This window comes from Globicephala melas, chromosome 1, assembly GCF_963455315.2.
Source record: "Globicephala melas chromosome 1, mGloMel1.2, whole genome shotgun sequence".
In the NCBI taxonomy this organism is placed as follows: Eukaryota; Metazoa; Chordata; class Mammalia; order Artiodactyla; family Delphinidae; genus Globicephala; species Globicephala melas.
The window spans coordinates 166,370,245-166,386,759 of NC_083314.1; the positions used below are offsets into that span (position 1 = coordinate 166,370,245).

The 16,515-nt window shown below is 40.4% G+C and overlaps 1 protein-coding gene across 3 annotated transcripts in view; it reads right to left on the reverse strand.

Moving 5' to 3' along the window:
• Window positions 1–16,515, reverse strand: part of STX12 (syntaxin 12) — a 33,604-nt gene that overhangs the window by 13,054 nt on the left and 4,035 nt on the right. For all 3 annotated transcript variants that reach the window (XM_060309173.2, XM_030872777.3, XM_030872757.3), the window contains exons 2-4: window positions 7,149–7,218; window positions 5,274–5,373; window positions 993–1,130 (exon numbers count right to left, since the gene is read on the reverse strand). In XM_060309173.2, coding sequence (XP_060165156.1) covers window positions 993–1,130; window positions 5,274–5,373; window positions 7,149–7,218 — 308 coding nt within the window. The remainder of the gene's footprint in view (window positions 1–992; window positions 1,131–5,273; window positions 5,374–7,148; window positions 7,219–16,515) is intronic.

Here is a 16,515-nt window from a genome sequence, read left to right on the forward strand (position 1 = left end):
GTTTCTACTAGTTTTTGTCCGGGGTTATTTGTTTATTTGTGTACCCTGGGCTGCTCATTACACTTCAAAAATTATTTGAGGGTATTCTTTTAGGGCTAGGATAAAGGCCTCTAAACAGAAAGGATTTGTATTTGCTTCTGTCTGGCATGTAGGTACTCAACCAGACCAGGACTACTTGAAGCTTTAGGCTTTTGGACCATTCAGGTAGAATTTGGGCAGTAAATCTGCCTGAAGGTTACTTTGTGGTACAACTTACTGTCTGGATTTCCCCTCCCTCCTGCCATCCTCAGTGCTAATGCGACCTTTTTTGCAGTCTGCTAGGGGAAAGGAGGGCTTACTTTTCAGTTTTTAGGGCCCAGTTTAATTTGAGGAGCACCTTCTTTTAGATTATCCACCATGCATGGATCCTTGGCTTTGACTTTTGTCCCCCTTCATGCCATGAGGACATCAAAACTGAAGTTGGCCCTCAGTAAATGCACTCAGTGGAAAAGCAGTTTCAGTGCTCTGCTCATGTCTATGGGTTCACACCTTCTCTTAGACTTTGACCTTAATATTTTCATGGCTCTTAATATTTTTAAGAAATTGGGTTGTTAAAGTCTAGTATTTGTTAATTCTTTTCAAAGAGAAGGCTTGTCCAAATAACCTAGCCTGTGATATTCTAGGAAACAGATGTATTCTTTTTTCTTTTTTTAAGTTTTTAACATAAGATCAACATGACAAGAAAAAAGGAAAAAGAAAATTACACACAATTCTACCTGTCACTTTTGTAAATCTTTGGGCACATTCTTTTCTAGTCTAGTGTACAAAGTGACCATATGTACACTTTTTTTTTTTAAACAAAGGGTAAACCAATCTGACATTTTCACAGCAGCTAATGTCTATGTTTATTATTTGGAGGGATAGTAAGCAAAGAAAATGGTCAAAAAAAATTTAAAAACTTAGGAAAGAACATCCTGAAATTTGCAAAGGTCTTCTTTTGGAAATAAACTTACAGAAAGACGAGATCCAGCTCTTGCTCTGGCAATACTCTCCTTTTCCTTTTCAGATACCCTTCTCTGCACAGCCTGGAAATTGTTTAAGGCTGCAGAGAAGTCATTCATGAGACGTTCCTTCTGAAGTTTCTGCTGGCGCTAAGGAAATTAAATAAGAACTTGAAATTTCACATTAACCCAGAATCATTTGGTTTTAATTCCCATTAAAAGCAAAATTATACCTCCTAAAGAGTTCCAACTAGGAAAATTACTATGAAATAGGCTCTTCCTTAAATTAATAAATTTGTCCTTTTCTAACTCAAATCCCTGGTTAATACTATAGGCCAAGTCAGAGTTTTCCTTCTTTCATTCTGACAAACCTGGGAATTGGGTATCATTTACCTGGTAAGGGAATCTCAGAGGGAACCACAATTCAAAATGTTAGCTCCCAGGAGAATCTAAAAGCAGAATACCCAACAGAGATTGTTTTCTTGCTAAAATGTTAAAACTGTATTCATCTATACTGAGTTCGCAGCTTACCTGAAAACCATGGAATCATTTTCCTTCACACTGTAGTGAGGTTCAAAATCTTTGAGAACCTGAAAACTACTTTGTAGAGTTACAAGCTACCTTTACTAAGCTTACTGATGCTACATCTCAAAAAACACATACTGAGAGCACTTGCTGGGTGCTGAGAACACAGAAGTAAAAAGTCACCCCTGACCTCAAACAGCTTATCATCTATTTGGAGATAAAGAATTTAGATATACAAATAACAAATCAATACAAATAATTGCTATATTCAATTAGTACTATACAGAGTACTGTACACATTATACAGAGGCAAGTATGATCAGTAAGAATCTAAGTGATCAGAAGGCCTCCAGAGGAGGTGGGCACTGAAGGAAGAGTAAGCCGTGAAGAGCAGAGAGAAGGGGTAAGGCGAATCCAGGAAAGGCAACAGTGTGAGCAAAGGCATGGTGGCAGGAATTTGCAGAGGATCTAGAAAAAGATAGTTTGGCTTGAACCAAAGGCTTTTTCATGAGCATAGCTAAAAGATAAAATTGGAAAAGGAGGAAAGGGGGTGGCCACGGCAGGTTTTAAATGCCAAGATAATGAGTTTGGGATTCAACCTCTACAGAACAAAGAGCAACGAAGATTTCTGTGTGGAGAACACGATGGGTACAAAATGATAACTTAGAAAAATTAGTCTGTGATGGCGATGGAATGGGAAAAAGAAACAAGTCAAAAAGATGACTGTAATAATCTAGGTTTAAGGTTAGGAAGACGTGGTATCAGTAATGGGAACACAAAGAAATGAATCTAAGGAATATTATGTGACTGGCTGTGGGGGTATAAAGTCAAGAGATGACTCAAATTTCACACCTGGGAGAGCGATGGTAATACTGAAAAGCAAATTTAGATAAGGGACTTTTTATCCCTTTTCTTGGATTTTAATTTTTACATAAACATTATAACAATAGGGGGAAAAAAACCCATCACTCCCCAATCTCACTATACAAAAGTACTATCTTTTAAGTATATCATTAACATTTTCCATGTTACCATACTCTTCACAATTATGGTCTTTGTTATATAATACTCCATCAAGTTGATCTAGTAAATTTTAGGTAAATATTCCTTCTAGACTGTTCCATTTTTAACCATTATAAATAAAGCTAAAGTGAGCCCCATTGTAACAGCTAATATTTATACAGTGCTTATCATGTACCAGTACTGTTATAAGTACCTTATATAATAACTCATTTGATCCATCCATCAACCTATAAATTAGGTACTATTATAGTACCTATTTTACAGATCAGACAAATGAGGCACAGAGAGGTTAAGCAATTTGCCTATGATCACACAGTAAATGGCAGGGGTAGAATTTAAATCCAGGAAATTTGGCTCCAGAGTATATAGTTGGTTTCTTTTTCTTAGAACGCAGACACATTTGCATGAGTGGGAACATTAGGTCAAAAGGCACAAACGTTTTTATGACAATAAGCATTGTTAATCAGCTTAGTTAAGGGGTTTGGGTGAAACAGGAGGAATTCAGTATAAGACAACACATTAAATTTTAGATGAAGGCAGCATATTCAAGAGGAGATGTTAGAGCAGGAATTGGCAATATGGGCCAAATACGTAGAGGTTTAGGGGCTAGGGCTTGAAAAAGATCTGGGGATCACATTCATAAAGGTGACAGGAAGCTCATAAAAGTACAGTAGAAAAGACTCCTGAGGGAGAAAGCATAGAGTAATAAAATTACAGGATCAATGGCAGAGCCTTGGGGCACACCCACTTCTAGGAAGATATAAAGTCAGAGAAGGAGGCTGAGACTCAACCTGGGGTAAGAGAAAATAGGCCAGAAAGGGATCACCAGAGTTGGGAGACATGAAAACTACTTTGTAGGCTTTACTACAGAGATCATGGAAAGAAAGTTTCAGCGAAGACAGGATGGGCAAGAGGATCAAATGAAACAAAGAAAAGTGAATAAACTCAAAAAAGCCCACTGGATTTAGCAACTAGAAGGTTACTGATGATAGCACGTAAGTATGAGAAAAACGCTGAGAGTAGGATGTATGGTTTGATAGTCCAGTAACAAAAAGATGGGTGACAGGGCTAACATTAATTAAAGAAACAATTGAAAGTGCAAAGAATATTCAGCACAATAGGAGGAAGGGAATCAAGGATTTGTATTTCACCAGAGAGAATATGTCTGTAGATTTATTTCATGTTCTTAATGATCCAAGATAACGTAAGGGAACAAGAGCATGCATAATCCAAAACTAAATTCTATTTGATTTTGGAATATGTTAGATTTATTTTTAAGCAGATTGAACTTTATATTTTGCTTAGGCTACTATTTAACACTTAAGTACTTTCAATACTCTGTTTACATCAGACTCTTAGACTCCCTTTTTATTACTGCTAAAACTATCTGCAAGTGTGTATTCCCTAAGTGCACAGCTGGGAGGAGGAAAGGGGTGATTTGGGAACAATTTGAGATAATGAATGGCAAGGGGGAACTGGTCCATAGGTGAAATATCAGGATGAGTAACAAAACAAACAGCACATGCGGATAGTCAAAGGGTGATTACATTAAGGTTACTACTTTGTAGCAGGATGACAAAAGCACCTAGTTTTGGTTCTTTTCTTTTGTGCAAGGGGATGCCAAAACTCCAAAGACTGAACGTATACTTCATTAAATGACTTGCCAGGAATGGGTTAAACTGATGATTTTCAAACTTTTTTGATGGAGACACAGAATAAGAATGTGACATCTTGACCTAGCACCATATGTATACAAATGTATGAAAGTTTCATTAACAGTATTTACCCTTATTACATGGTTACACACTCTGATATTTCTACTTTGTTTCATTTTTATAAATGATGATCACAACACACTAAAATTGTTTTATGTTCCAATAGTCACAATGCACAGACAACCCGGGATAGGGAGGTGGTAGGCTTCATCTTTAAGAGCCATCAGAGATAGGATACCATCATTTAAAAAAATTCAATAATAAAAAGAAATGTAAGTTAAGTGCTCCCATGAATGGTACAGAAACTAAAAGCAAAATAGAATCATAATAGGCTAAGATAGATGGAGAAGGTTTTTGCCCTGGAAGAGAGAGGATCTGAGGCCTGAGGCAGACCATGAATAATAGATTAAAAAGTCAAGCCACAATGGAGGGGGCACATCTGACTTCAGGAACGTCTGAAGAAAAGGCACGCATATCAAGGGAACAATGAATTCCAGTAAAAATTGTGTGTTTTTAAAGGATTTAAATGGCCACTGAAGAAAATGACTTAAATAGAGGAATCTATTTCCCTGAGCATTTCCTCAACCTGAGACCTATAAATGATTCATGATGCGACATGAAAGTGACCACAAAATATAGAAGACGTCTGCTTGAAATTTATAGATACAGGATACAAGAAAACTAGGATCAAGCCCGAAAGCATAAAGCTGCAGGTCAAACCCCAACAAGATGCAAACATGGACATTCTTCTCCAGTTAAACCCATTTTACTAATATATTATTACTAATAACAGCAGCCACTACCCATATTGAGTACCTACTAAATGCTAGGCACTTTGCAAGATCTGGTGCATGCGTTCTTTCTGTTGTCACAAAAGACACTTATCCATTTTATGAATAAGGAAACTGAGGTTCAGAGAAGGTCTATCTAGAACCACAGGCCAAGTTATTTTTGTTTCACACACTGCCTCTCCACAGAAACAAAGTCCTTTCTTATTAAAAAACAAGCCAAAATCCCACAAAATACCAACCTGTTCTGAAGTAGATAAAGGAAGGGGCAAGGACCCTAATTCCTTCAGTAATTCATTTGTTTCCTTGGCAAGCTGATTTGTAGAGTGCTGTAACTGTTGCCTAAGAGAGAAAAGATATGTTTTAGGATATTCTCACTTCTTGAGAGCTGTTGTTATCAGTTCATTCTCAGTGTCTCACAACGCAGGGAATGAAAGGGCACTTGAAGAAATGGGTTCCTAGATGCCCAGGTTCACAACAAAATTCCGGAAATACTACCCAGTCATACTCACCTCAAGTCGTCTTCATGTTACGGAGTAGAAAGAACCTGCCTCAAGGAAACCTGCTGACTGGGTATTTTAACTCCTCGGGGAGGAAGGAGAAGCTGCCCCCACACCTCAATCTAAGAGTTTTAACACACTGAACGCTCTCTCAAAACTCTCGTATTGATTTGCCCAGGAGTTCTGCATGGGTACTGTCTGTCACAGTCCACCGACTAGTGACAGAATCCAGGCACTGGAGGTTGGACGAAATGTGCATTAGAAGCACAGCTTCTACCCTAGGGAACAACCTCCAAAGATCTACTCCCACGCTCTTGCTTAAAGCTCATGCTTTTTCAGCTTTATCCTTGGCTCCCTACCTGTCCCTTAGGCCTGACTTTCTGGCTCTTCCCTCCAAAACAAAGAAGCCCTATACTGTGTAAAAAAATGTAACGAGCAGAGGGGGAAGGAAATTAAAGAGGGAAGAATGTGTGCTATATTAAGTGGGATTGAAAGGTAGTAGAAGTACAAAAAAGGCTCCTTTAGGGCTTCCCTGATGGCGCAGTGGTTGAGAGTCCGCCTGCCGATGCAGGGGACGCGGGTTCGTGCCCCGGTCCGGGAGGATCCCACGTGCCGCGGAGCAGCTGGGCCTGTGAGCCATGGCCGCTGAGCCTGAGTGTCCGGAGCCTGTGCTCCGCAACGGGAGAGCATCCGGAGCCTGTGCTCCGCAGCGGGAGAGGCCACAGCAGTGAGAGACCCGCGTACCGCAAAAAAAAAAAAAAGGCTCCTTTAGTCATGGTTTCCTCTACTATCTGGCCATTTGTACAAAGCGTTTAAGGGAGGACAGGGAAACCACACCACTAATTACTAATGTTTTTTTCACTGCAAAGGGGCCTCCAAGATAATAAAAATAAAAAAATAAATAAAACAAAGGAATCAAAACCAAGAGGGAGACAAAAACAAACAAACAAACAAAAAAACCCCAAGAGGGAAGTCAATCAGAAGCCTGAGCATCGTAGACAGTACTAACATACCCAGAGCTATCTCACATCTCCCTGGAAAAAGCTCAAAGTAGTAAGTCATTCTCTCACTTCACAATGTCTAGGTCAGGAAACAAAGAATATTGTTCAGTGCGTGTTAAAGATGAAAACTAGAACTTCTAAAAGCAGAGATGGAGTCAAGAAGGACATAATAAAAAGAATCTATTCCAATATTCTCTCCCTCAGACTCTCCTCGGGTCATTCTGAATACATTTTTCTAATATGATAGACAGTTGGAAATCCAACCAGATTAGACGAGCGCTGTAGCTCGATCAGGAGGCCTCTGCCAACAGGGAAGCTCATTTAGGCAGAATGTAGTTTAAGAGTGGTAGGGATTCCCTCTCTGCTTCCCTAAATTGTTCTGCTAAACTGCCCAAGGGAGGAAAGAAGCAGCGTTCAAGGACTCTGCGAGGCAACGGAGATCACAACCCATTAATATATTTTGTTGCTCCCCTTCTAGATCCAGCTATGACCTAATATCCCACTGCCTCTCATTCTGATTTCACAGGCCTGAAACCTCAGCTGCCAGGCAGCAAGGGTATTAAGCGTGTCCCCAAAAGGTCCTCACAAATCCCAACCTTGTTAGGAAGCTACTCACAGATTTTCCTGTAGCTTGCTTGAATCTTGCTTAGTTCCTAGTTGGCTCATCAAATTCTTTATCTGAGCAGCTGGGGAGAGAAGAAAAAAAGATTTATTGAAAAGAAAAACACAGGGCTTCCCTGGTGGCACAGTGGTTAAGAACCCACCTGCCAACGCAGCAGACACGGGTTCGAGCCCTGGTCCAGGAAGATCCCACATGCCGTGGACCAACTAAGCCTGTGCGCCACAACTACTGCGCCTGCGCTCTAGAGTCCGTGAGCCACAACTACTGAAGCCCGCGTGCCACAACTACTGAAGCCCACGTGTCTAGAGCCCGTGTTCCACAACAAGAGAAGCCACCACAATGAGAAGCCTGTGCACCGCAACGAAGAGTAGCCCCCGCTCAGCAATGAAGACCCAACACAGCCAAAAATAAATAAATAAAATAAATAAATTTTTTAAAAAAGAAAAATACATTCATCACGAGCATCCTAATTCTCAGATCACTGGTCTCTCTCCACATCCTGAATAAGTACATACAACTAATAGAAAGCATGCTATGATCAAGACCTTGGCATATATATTCCCGTCTAAAGCTACTTATAAGGTCCGCCTTTCTCCTCTAGAGTAACTGTGCCACTAAGTAGAGGGTGGTGGTTTTGTTCGTCACTCCCAAAGAACTCCCACATTTTGCCAGATTTCCCATGGCACTGGTTAAAATGTTCATTGCTTTTGGAATGGCCTTGATACCAAATATCAATTCACAACAATAAAAATTTAAATTCACTCATACACAATATTTTATACGGCAAACATTTTTGGAAAGACAATGTACACTTATTATTAAGTTACCACTAACTGAGCACCTCTATGTGCCAAGTACTATATTAGGAGCTTTGTATACATAATCTTATTAATTTTCATAGCAACAGTCTGAAGTAGATGTATCTCCACTGTGCAGATGAGGAAATATATTTAAAGAAGTTAAATATCTTATATAAGGGCACACAAAAAGTAGCAGGGCAAAAAAATCAATCCCAGGTACATCAGACTGCAATGCCTATATTTTAACTACGCTGTCTGTAGACAAACAGTGTATTGTTTTGTTCAGATTACTCTACCTAGATATTGTGCTAAGATTTGGAATGGTCATGTTTGAATCCTAGATGTTTAAGCCCCTAGTCCTGGACTAGGAAAGCAGAGGAATGGATTATCTCTCAATAAGGAGAAACACCAGCCTGCCTGGGAATCTGAACACCCTTGTCCCTCACTGACCTCTGCAACAGGAACAGAGCCCCTGATTTCCCATGTCCTGCTTTCTATTTTCTTTTTCTGGTTGGCAGGGAGGACGAGGGAGATTCATTCATTCATTCATTTGCAGAGCTTGGAATTTTATTGTACGACTTTTTTGTTTGTTTACATGCTTGCATTTTAAGAGCATTCCCTGTCTTCTATTGCAAGTAGCTAGAATACAGAACACAATAATAGAGTACTTTTTGCCCAGGGGAAACACAATTAATTACCTTCAAGTCTCACTAGAACTTCAAGAGATACTATAACACAATAGGTAATATATGGCTCCTCTAGCCAAAAGACAGTGTCCTTTGTGAGGGCCTTTCCTACCCTCTCAGGATTAATGCCCAAGTTTCACCTGTGAAACACCAGACTGCTAAATGACTGGCGTAGTGGAAGAAGATGAGGAAACCACTGTATACTGTATCATTTGTCTATATCTCATAGTAACAATATATAAACAAAGCTTCAATGTCCAATGAAAATGAAATTGCACTTACTAGAATTTTAAATTTTAAAAATTAATTGTTCCTGGGACTTCCCTGGTGGCACAGGGGTTAAGGCTCTGTGTTCCCAATGCAGGGGGCCCAGGTTCGATCCCTGGTCAGGGAACTAGATCCCACATGCATGCCGCAACTAAGAGTTCGCACGCCAGAACTCAGGAGCCCACGTGCCACAACTAAGGAGCCTACCTGCCGCAACTAAGGAGCCCACGTGCCACAATTAAGGAGCCCGTGAGCTGCAACTAAGGAGCCCACCTGCCGCAACTAAGACCCAGCACAACCAAAATAAATAAATATTTTTTTAAATTAATAAATAAAAATTAATTGTTTCTTATGACAAGATGCTTCTTAAATAACAAAATTTGGGGGTCAGAGTCATAACCTTGGCCCTTATTCGGTCACCAAGGGTAGTAAAAAGGCAAGCCGAAGTTTATTAAGTACCAGTTACCTTACAAAAACACAGATGTGTTAATAGCCTCTAAGTCTGTTAAGAAACAATAATTAAGCAAAATCTTCCAGGTGATTGCTGAGTGACTCTTCTCCTAAGTAGAAACTGAACAACTTAGTCCTTAGCAGCATGTACAAGTTATTTCTCCTGTAAAAAATTAATAAACAGAAACTTCAGTTAAACAGAGTTGGGAGACCAGAAGGGGGAGCTCACACACCCTGCCACAACAGCCAAGCCCAACTGCTATGAAGAAGACTCCTCTCAGCCAATGAAAAGCCGTGGACTCTTTGTTTGCTATACCCCTCCCAACTTCCTTTTCCTCTTCCCTTGCCAGGAGGGGGATTCCACTTGGCTAGCCATGATTGCAGACCCCAAACTGCAACTCTCTGCTGACCGTGAATAAACCCCTCTTTGCTGGAGAAATGTCTGGCAGTCTCTGTTTTAGGTCAACACTCGCTAGCCCAAATCCCTGTGTCATCGTGGGTGTAGCAAAGCAAAATTTTGCAAAGTCAAGAATATATTGGTTTTTAACACTTCAAATTATGATTTTATCTTATTTTGAGGCCATTTTTTAAGTAAAACTATAACTCCACTTTTACAATAGAAATATAGAATTCACTTGATTAAAAAGTTGCCTTTTGACAAACTTTCCTAAAATATATCTGTTCTATTAAATGAGGGTTTTTAGCTTATTGGTTCCATTGGAAAAGGTAAGCACTATAAAATACTGCATTCTGCTAAAAAAAAACACTATGTAAGATATAAATAATCATTTTTCATCACTAAGATGTATAATGTCCTTCTTACCTAAGTCAAATGGGAATCAGAGTCAAAGCTATCTACTGGGTGGCCAAACAAATAATTTAAGAAAGAGGACAGACGTTAGCATTTACTGAGCATTCACCATGTGCCAGACACTGGGCTACATACTTGATGTGGTATAATAAAAAATATATTTGGTCTTTGTCCCCAGTTCTTGGCATAAAGCTCCTAAAACCCTTGGAATTTCCTGAGTGATAGTAGTGTCTTTTGTTACTCATAAAGGGTTCCTTTGGAGCATACTGAGTTTACCTATTGAAGTGACTTAGGGTAGGGCTCCTGATAGGCTCAGGTTGGGTGGGGTTAGTCACCAGAAAGATCAAGTGATTATCAGGTTGGAACTTTCAGTTCCACCCATCAACCTCTGGAAAGGCGGGGGTGGGGGGGTGGGGAGATGCGGGGAGGGTGTCAGCGCTCAGAGAGAGCATGGAAGTTCTGAGCTCTTCCCACATACCTTGCCCTATGCATCTCTTCTATCTGGCTGCTCCTAAATTATATCCTTTTATAATAAACTAGTAATCTAGTAAGTAAATGTTTTCCTGAGTTATGTGAGCTGAGCTAGCAAACTAGCTGAACCTGAGGAGGGGCTCATGGGAACCTCCAATATGGCTCACTGGTCAGAAGCACAGATAAGAACTTGGACTTACAATTGGCATCTGAAGGGGGTGGGGTGGGGGGAGTCTTGTGGGACTAAGTCCTTAATTTGTGGAATCTGATGCTAACTCCAGGTAGTGTCAGAATTGAGTTAAATTGGAGGACACCCAACTGAAGTCCAGAGAATATGATAATTGCTTGGTGTGTGGTAAATCCACACATCTGGTGTCAGAAGTATTGACAGTGGAGGAAACACAGAAGTGTGTTTCCTTCACACTTGATAAGTATTATCTTATTAAATAAGCATTATTACAGACGGGCACACTGAGGCTCACACTGAGTGTTACAAAACTCATTCATTCATTCATTTAGAATACCTGCTCTACACTGTTATATGCTCTATAAGATATTGCTTTCGAGAAGCTTACATTTTAAGGAAAAGAGATAATAAGCATATATCAGGTGGTGATAAGTGCTATAAAGAAAAATAAATTCAGATAAAGACTGGTAGGGAGGGGGTACTAGTTTACACGGGCGGTCAGAGACTTCTCTGATAAGGTGACACAGAGCAGAGACCTAAAGGAAGTGAAAGATCAAGCCATGCGAAATTTCTGGGGGAGCTCTGTAGCAGAGAGCATTAAGCACAAAATCCCCAAGGCAAGAGCACTTGTGATGGAGGCACAGGAGGCCTAGAGGGAGCAAAAGAGAGGTAAGAGAGAGAGGGGAGCCAGATTACATAGGGCCTTGTAAACTAGAGCAAGGACTTCGAATTTTAAAGAAATGTGAGGCCACTGATGGTTTTGAGCAGAGTGTCATAAAAACCAGAATTCAAACCCAGGAGGGCTAATTCCAATAACCATATATATATATTTTTTTTTTTTTTTTTTTTTTTTTTTGCTTGCGGTATGCGGGCCTCTCACTGTTGTGGCCTCTCCCCTTGCGGAGCACAGGCTCTGGACACGCAGGCTCAGCGGCCATGGCTCACGGGCCCAGCCGCTCCGCGGCATGTGGGATCTTCCCGGACCAGGGCACGAACCCGTGTCCCCTGCATCGGCAGGCGGACTCTCAACCACTGTGCCACCAGGGAAGCCCCCAATGACTATATATTTTATGCCACACTAGGTTCTCTCAAAAGGCTGACGCTTAAAGGAAATACACAGAACTAGTGACTTAGGGCAGGCCTCCGTTTCCCAGTGTTCCACTTCGCCCCACCTGCTTATCTGATAGCTTCCTAACTTAATAGCTCTCTGCTCCAGATAGGCTGATGCCCTTGCTCTAACCTGCTCCCTTCCCGGACTCCCTCCCACCTTTGGTAAGGTTCCTGTGTACTCACCAGAGTTCAGCAGAGTGCCAGCACCCAGCGGGTAATAAGTAACTGCTGATTAATTGAGTTAGCCTCTGTTTTATGTCATGCCACTTTCAAGGCAGAAGATATGAATAAACATGAGCTAGGAATAATGAGACCTAAACTCTAAGCCAGATTCGACCACTAACTACATGTATGGCACCAGACAAGTCATTTCATGTTGCTGGGTCTCTTTCACCAATTGTATATGATATTCAGGTTTAACTAACATATATTGAGTACTTACTATTTGTCACAGTACTTACTATTTGTGTGGGGCTTTGTATTCATTAAATTATTACAACTATGTAAGGACTAAATGATCTCTAAGTACTCCCACCACTGCTCAATGCTAAAATTCAGCAATAATGAAGAAGCTCTAGTCCCAGAATGATGCTGTGTAACCAAGCAGTGTTTTTAAGTCAGAGTTTGGCTTAGAGAGACTCTGCCTGTGTACAAATGGGACTGGATTGACTATATGCCTCTGATGGCACTGACCACATTCTACTCATTTTTGCATAACCACACACACATACATACCCCTCCAGAAAATAGTTGGTTACAGGGTGACATATAAAGGGAAATGTTACTGGTATGGCAGTTCAAGGAAACATTTCATCTTACTGACTGTCTTTATATAGAGCATTCTCCTTAGAAACTCTACAGGTATGTCAAAGTTTCAAGTTGTTAATCATCTATCAAACCATATTAAATGCCCTAGAGAGCAAAGGGGTCTTTACAGACTTTGGGGGGGAAAAAATCAATTGAAATTCAGCTGCTCTTTGTATATTCTCGGCTGAGAACTTTTATTTATCTAGACTTTTCTGACTTCTTTTGTTTGCTGAGATTACCTGAATTGGGATGGGGGTGGGGCGGAGGAGGACTTTATAGGGTCACTTACTAGTTTAGCACCAGAATGAATCCAAGCCTCCATCAATTCTATCTAAATTCCTGCATGTTGATATTTTCCTAAAAGTTTCCAGCAAGACTCAGGTATCAGATGCCCCAAAACTCAAACGATAAAGACAGTGGTGTCTACATCTACTGGAAGTATCATTGTTTTGTATACCGCCCTCCATAACCACCAACATCAGAGGTTTATTTGAAAATAGTGACTTAATGACCCATCTGTTTTACAACTAAGAAATGTATCCCTTAAACCTAAAGCACAAAAAGAAATAGAATAGTGTGAATGTTTACATACATGCTTATTTTCACTTGAATGTACTTAAAATGTCAAAAAGTACAGTGATACTTCTTGGAACAATTTTTACCAAAATGGGCTACATCTAAAAGGGTTTTCTGGTCAGCTTGGTTAATGAGAAAACTCCTTTTCTAAGCATTCTAGTAAATAAAAGTTTTACTTTAGATTGATTTGTCAAAATATTTTGGATGAAAATAATTGGGTATCTATTCTCTATGAAATGCTACATAATCCTGGAAACCAGATGACTAGGCCTCAGTTCCGTGTAAGCAATTTTGTTATTTTTAAATCTAGGCCTCAATTTCTCCTATCACTGACCTCTCACTTTTAAAAGCATGTCCTGGCTAAAATTTTTAAAAGACTACGAAGCAAATCAATTTATTGCACATTACAGCTAACATCCACACTAGGAACTACTCTAAACTGAACACTCTTCGTGTGCTTTTAGCTGATATAGGCAGAATGTGAATCTCCAAATGAACCTTAATCCAAATCAATGTCTAGTCATAGCAAAAGCAACTACCATACAGGTAAAAATTTCTTCATCTGAGAGACTCGAATGCTCTAATTCAGTATATTAAACAAGCAAATATAAATTCAAAGAAAGAGCATTATTTACATTAAATGAGAAAATGATAGCCTATGTGGTCATTATTACAATGAAGTCATCTCAGTGTCTTTGAAAATTAGGTTTGCACTGCTTTTGCAAAGCTACGATGAAAATGACCTGACTTTTTAAAAGTAGCCACTATAGGACTTCACTGGTGGCGCAGGGGTTAAGAATCCCCCTGCCACGGAGTGGTGGTGTGATGAATTGGGAGATTGGGATTGACATATATACACTAATATGTATAAAATGGATAACTAATAAGAACCTGCTGTATAAATAAATAAATAAAATAAAATAAAATTCAAGAAAAAAAAAAGTAGCATCTCTCTGTCAACTTCCTAAGACAGGAGAGATTTCTAGCAACAACAACAAAAAAGAATCCGCCTGCCAAAACAGGTGACATGGGTTCGAACCCTGGTCCAGGAAGATCCCACATGCCACAGAGCAACTAAGCCCGTGTGCCACAACTACTGAGCCTGCACTCTAGAGCCCACGAGCCACAAAAACTGAGCCCACGCGCCACAACTACTGAGCTCGTGTGCCGCACTACTGAAGCCACGCGCCTACAGCCCGTGCTTCGCAACAACAGAAGCCACAGCAACGAGAAGCCTGCGCACCGCAACAAAGAGTAGCCCCTGCTCACCGCAACTAGGGAAAGCCCGCGCACAGCAACGAAGACCCAATGCAGCTAAAAAATTAAAACAACTAAAAAAAAAAAGTAGCCGCTATACTACAATAGTAAAGCTCTAAACTAAACTGAACATGAATACTAAACATCAAAGGTATAATCTTCTATTTACCATACCCATGACAGGACACGAACTCGTTAAGAGCACAGACTCTCAGTTAAGACTGCTGTGTGCTATTCCTGGTTCCACCACTTCCTAGCAAAAGTTTCTATTCCTCTGTGCCTCAGTTTCCTCACCTAAAAAATGGGAAAAACAAGAGAACCCTCATATGGTTGTTGTGAGGATGACCTAAGATAATATGAAGCTAACTTTAGAACACGTCTGGCACTTAAAAGAACTCAATTAAGGATAGCTATTATTATCAAACTCGAGACCAAGAAAAATGTACTTAGCAATGATAAAATCAATTAAGTACATATCGAATGCTAACTACATATCCACTGCTGTGCCAGGCACTGAAGCTCAAGACAGCTGTACAATGTGTGATCACTATCCCCACAACAAAACTAATAGTAATCTCTCAGTTGGAATAACAAGGTCAAAAAGCATGAATTAAAGACTACAGAATAAAGTAAGTGCTAAGCTTGCAAGTTCAAAGGAAAAAACCAAAATGATAGCTAACATTTCTTAAACAATGTTGCAGGCACTGCTTTAAGCACTTTATATAAATTACCTCACTTAATTCTCACAATCCTGTGAAGTAGAGTCTATCACTAACTCCATCTTATAGATGAGGAAGCTGTGAAATAGAGAGGTACAACAATATGTTTACATAGTTAGTAAGAAGCAGATCTAGGACTCAAACCCAGGCAGTCTGACTCCTGAGCCTGCTCACTTAACTACTAAACTATAGTGGAGCAGGGGGCTCAACCAATGATATCACCATTTACTGAATGTCTACTATGTACCGGGCACTAGACTAGGCACTTTCAAACATCCCACTTTAACAACACCATTCATTTTACATATGGGGTAACAGACAGAAAGGGGAACTAGCCTGCCCAAGGTGAACAGTACAACACAGAGGAGCAAGGACTCAGTCACAGATCTACTGAGCTTAAGGCCCAGGCTCTTCCTGACTTCACTCTTTCAAAAGCAAAGGAAGGCTTAGTTACAAGGGGCAGGATTTAAGCGCAACTCAAAGGATTTTTATAATTTAGGTAGCTAGTGAGATAGGGAAAGATTAAAGAAAGGAGGAACAGAAAGAGCAAAAACTTGCAGCAAAACCCCGTGTTTAGGGATGTTAACAAAAACAGCCTGCCTGTAACAAAGAGAAGTAGAAAATATGGCTAATTTGGGTTAAGATGACAGAGACAGTGAAAGCAAGGTGGAATGTTAAGATCTGATACAGCAGACAACAGAGAGCCGCCATAGGCTCTTGAGGAGGTGAGTGGTATAATGAAAACAGGACTTTAGACAAACTGCTGATAGCCTTATCAGGATGATCTAGAATGGGAACAGAGACACTGAGACTATGCTGCTGGACGACAGAGGCTGAGATCATGAAGACTTATGAGGAGGACAATGAAATAAAGAGCAAGGGGCCAATATGAAAATAACTCTGAAAGAACAACCCAGAGGATTGCACACGATAATCAGTTTTAAAAGTTCAACTGCTTTTCATCTTTTTAGTAAACAGAACCATATCAATAAATTAGCAACGTTGGGCTTCCCTGGTGGTGCAGTGGTTATGAATCCACCTGCCAATGCCGGGAACATCGGTTCAAGCCCTGGTCCAGGAAGATCCCACATGCTGCAGAGCAACTAAGCCCATGCACCACAACTAGTGAGCCTGCGCTCTAGAGCCCGTGAGCCACAACTACTGAGCCCGCGTGCCACAACTACTGAAGCCCGCACGCCAGAGCCTGTGCTCCGCAACAA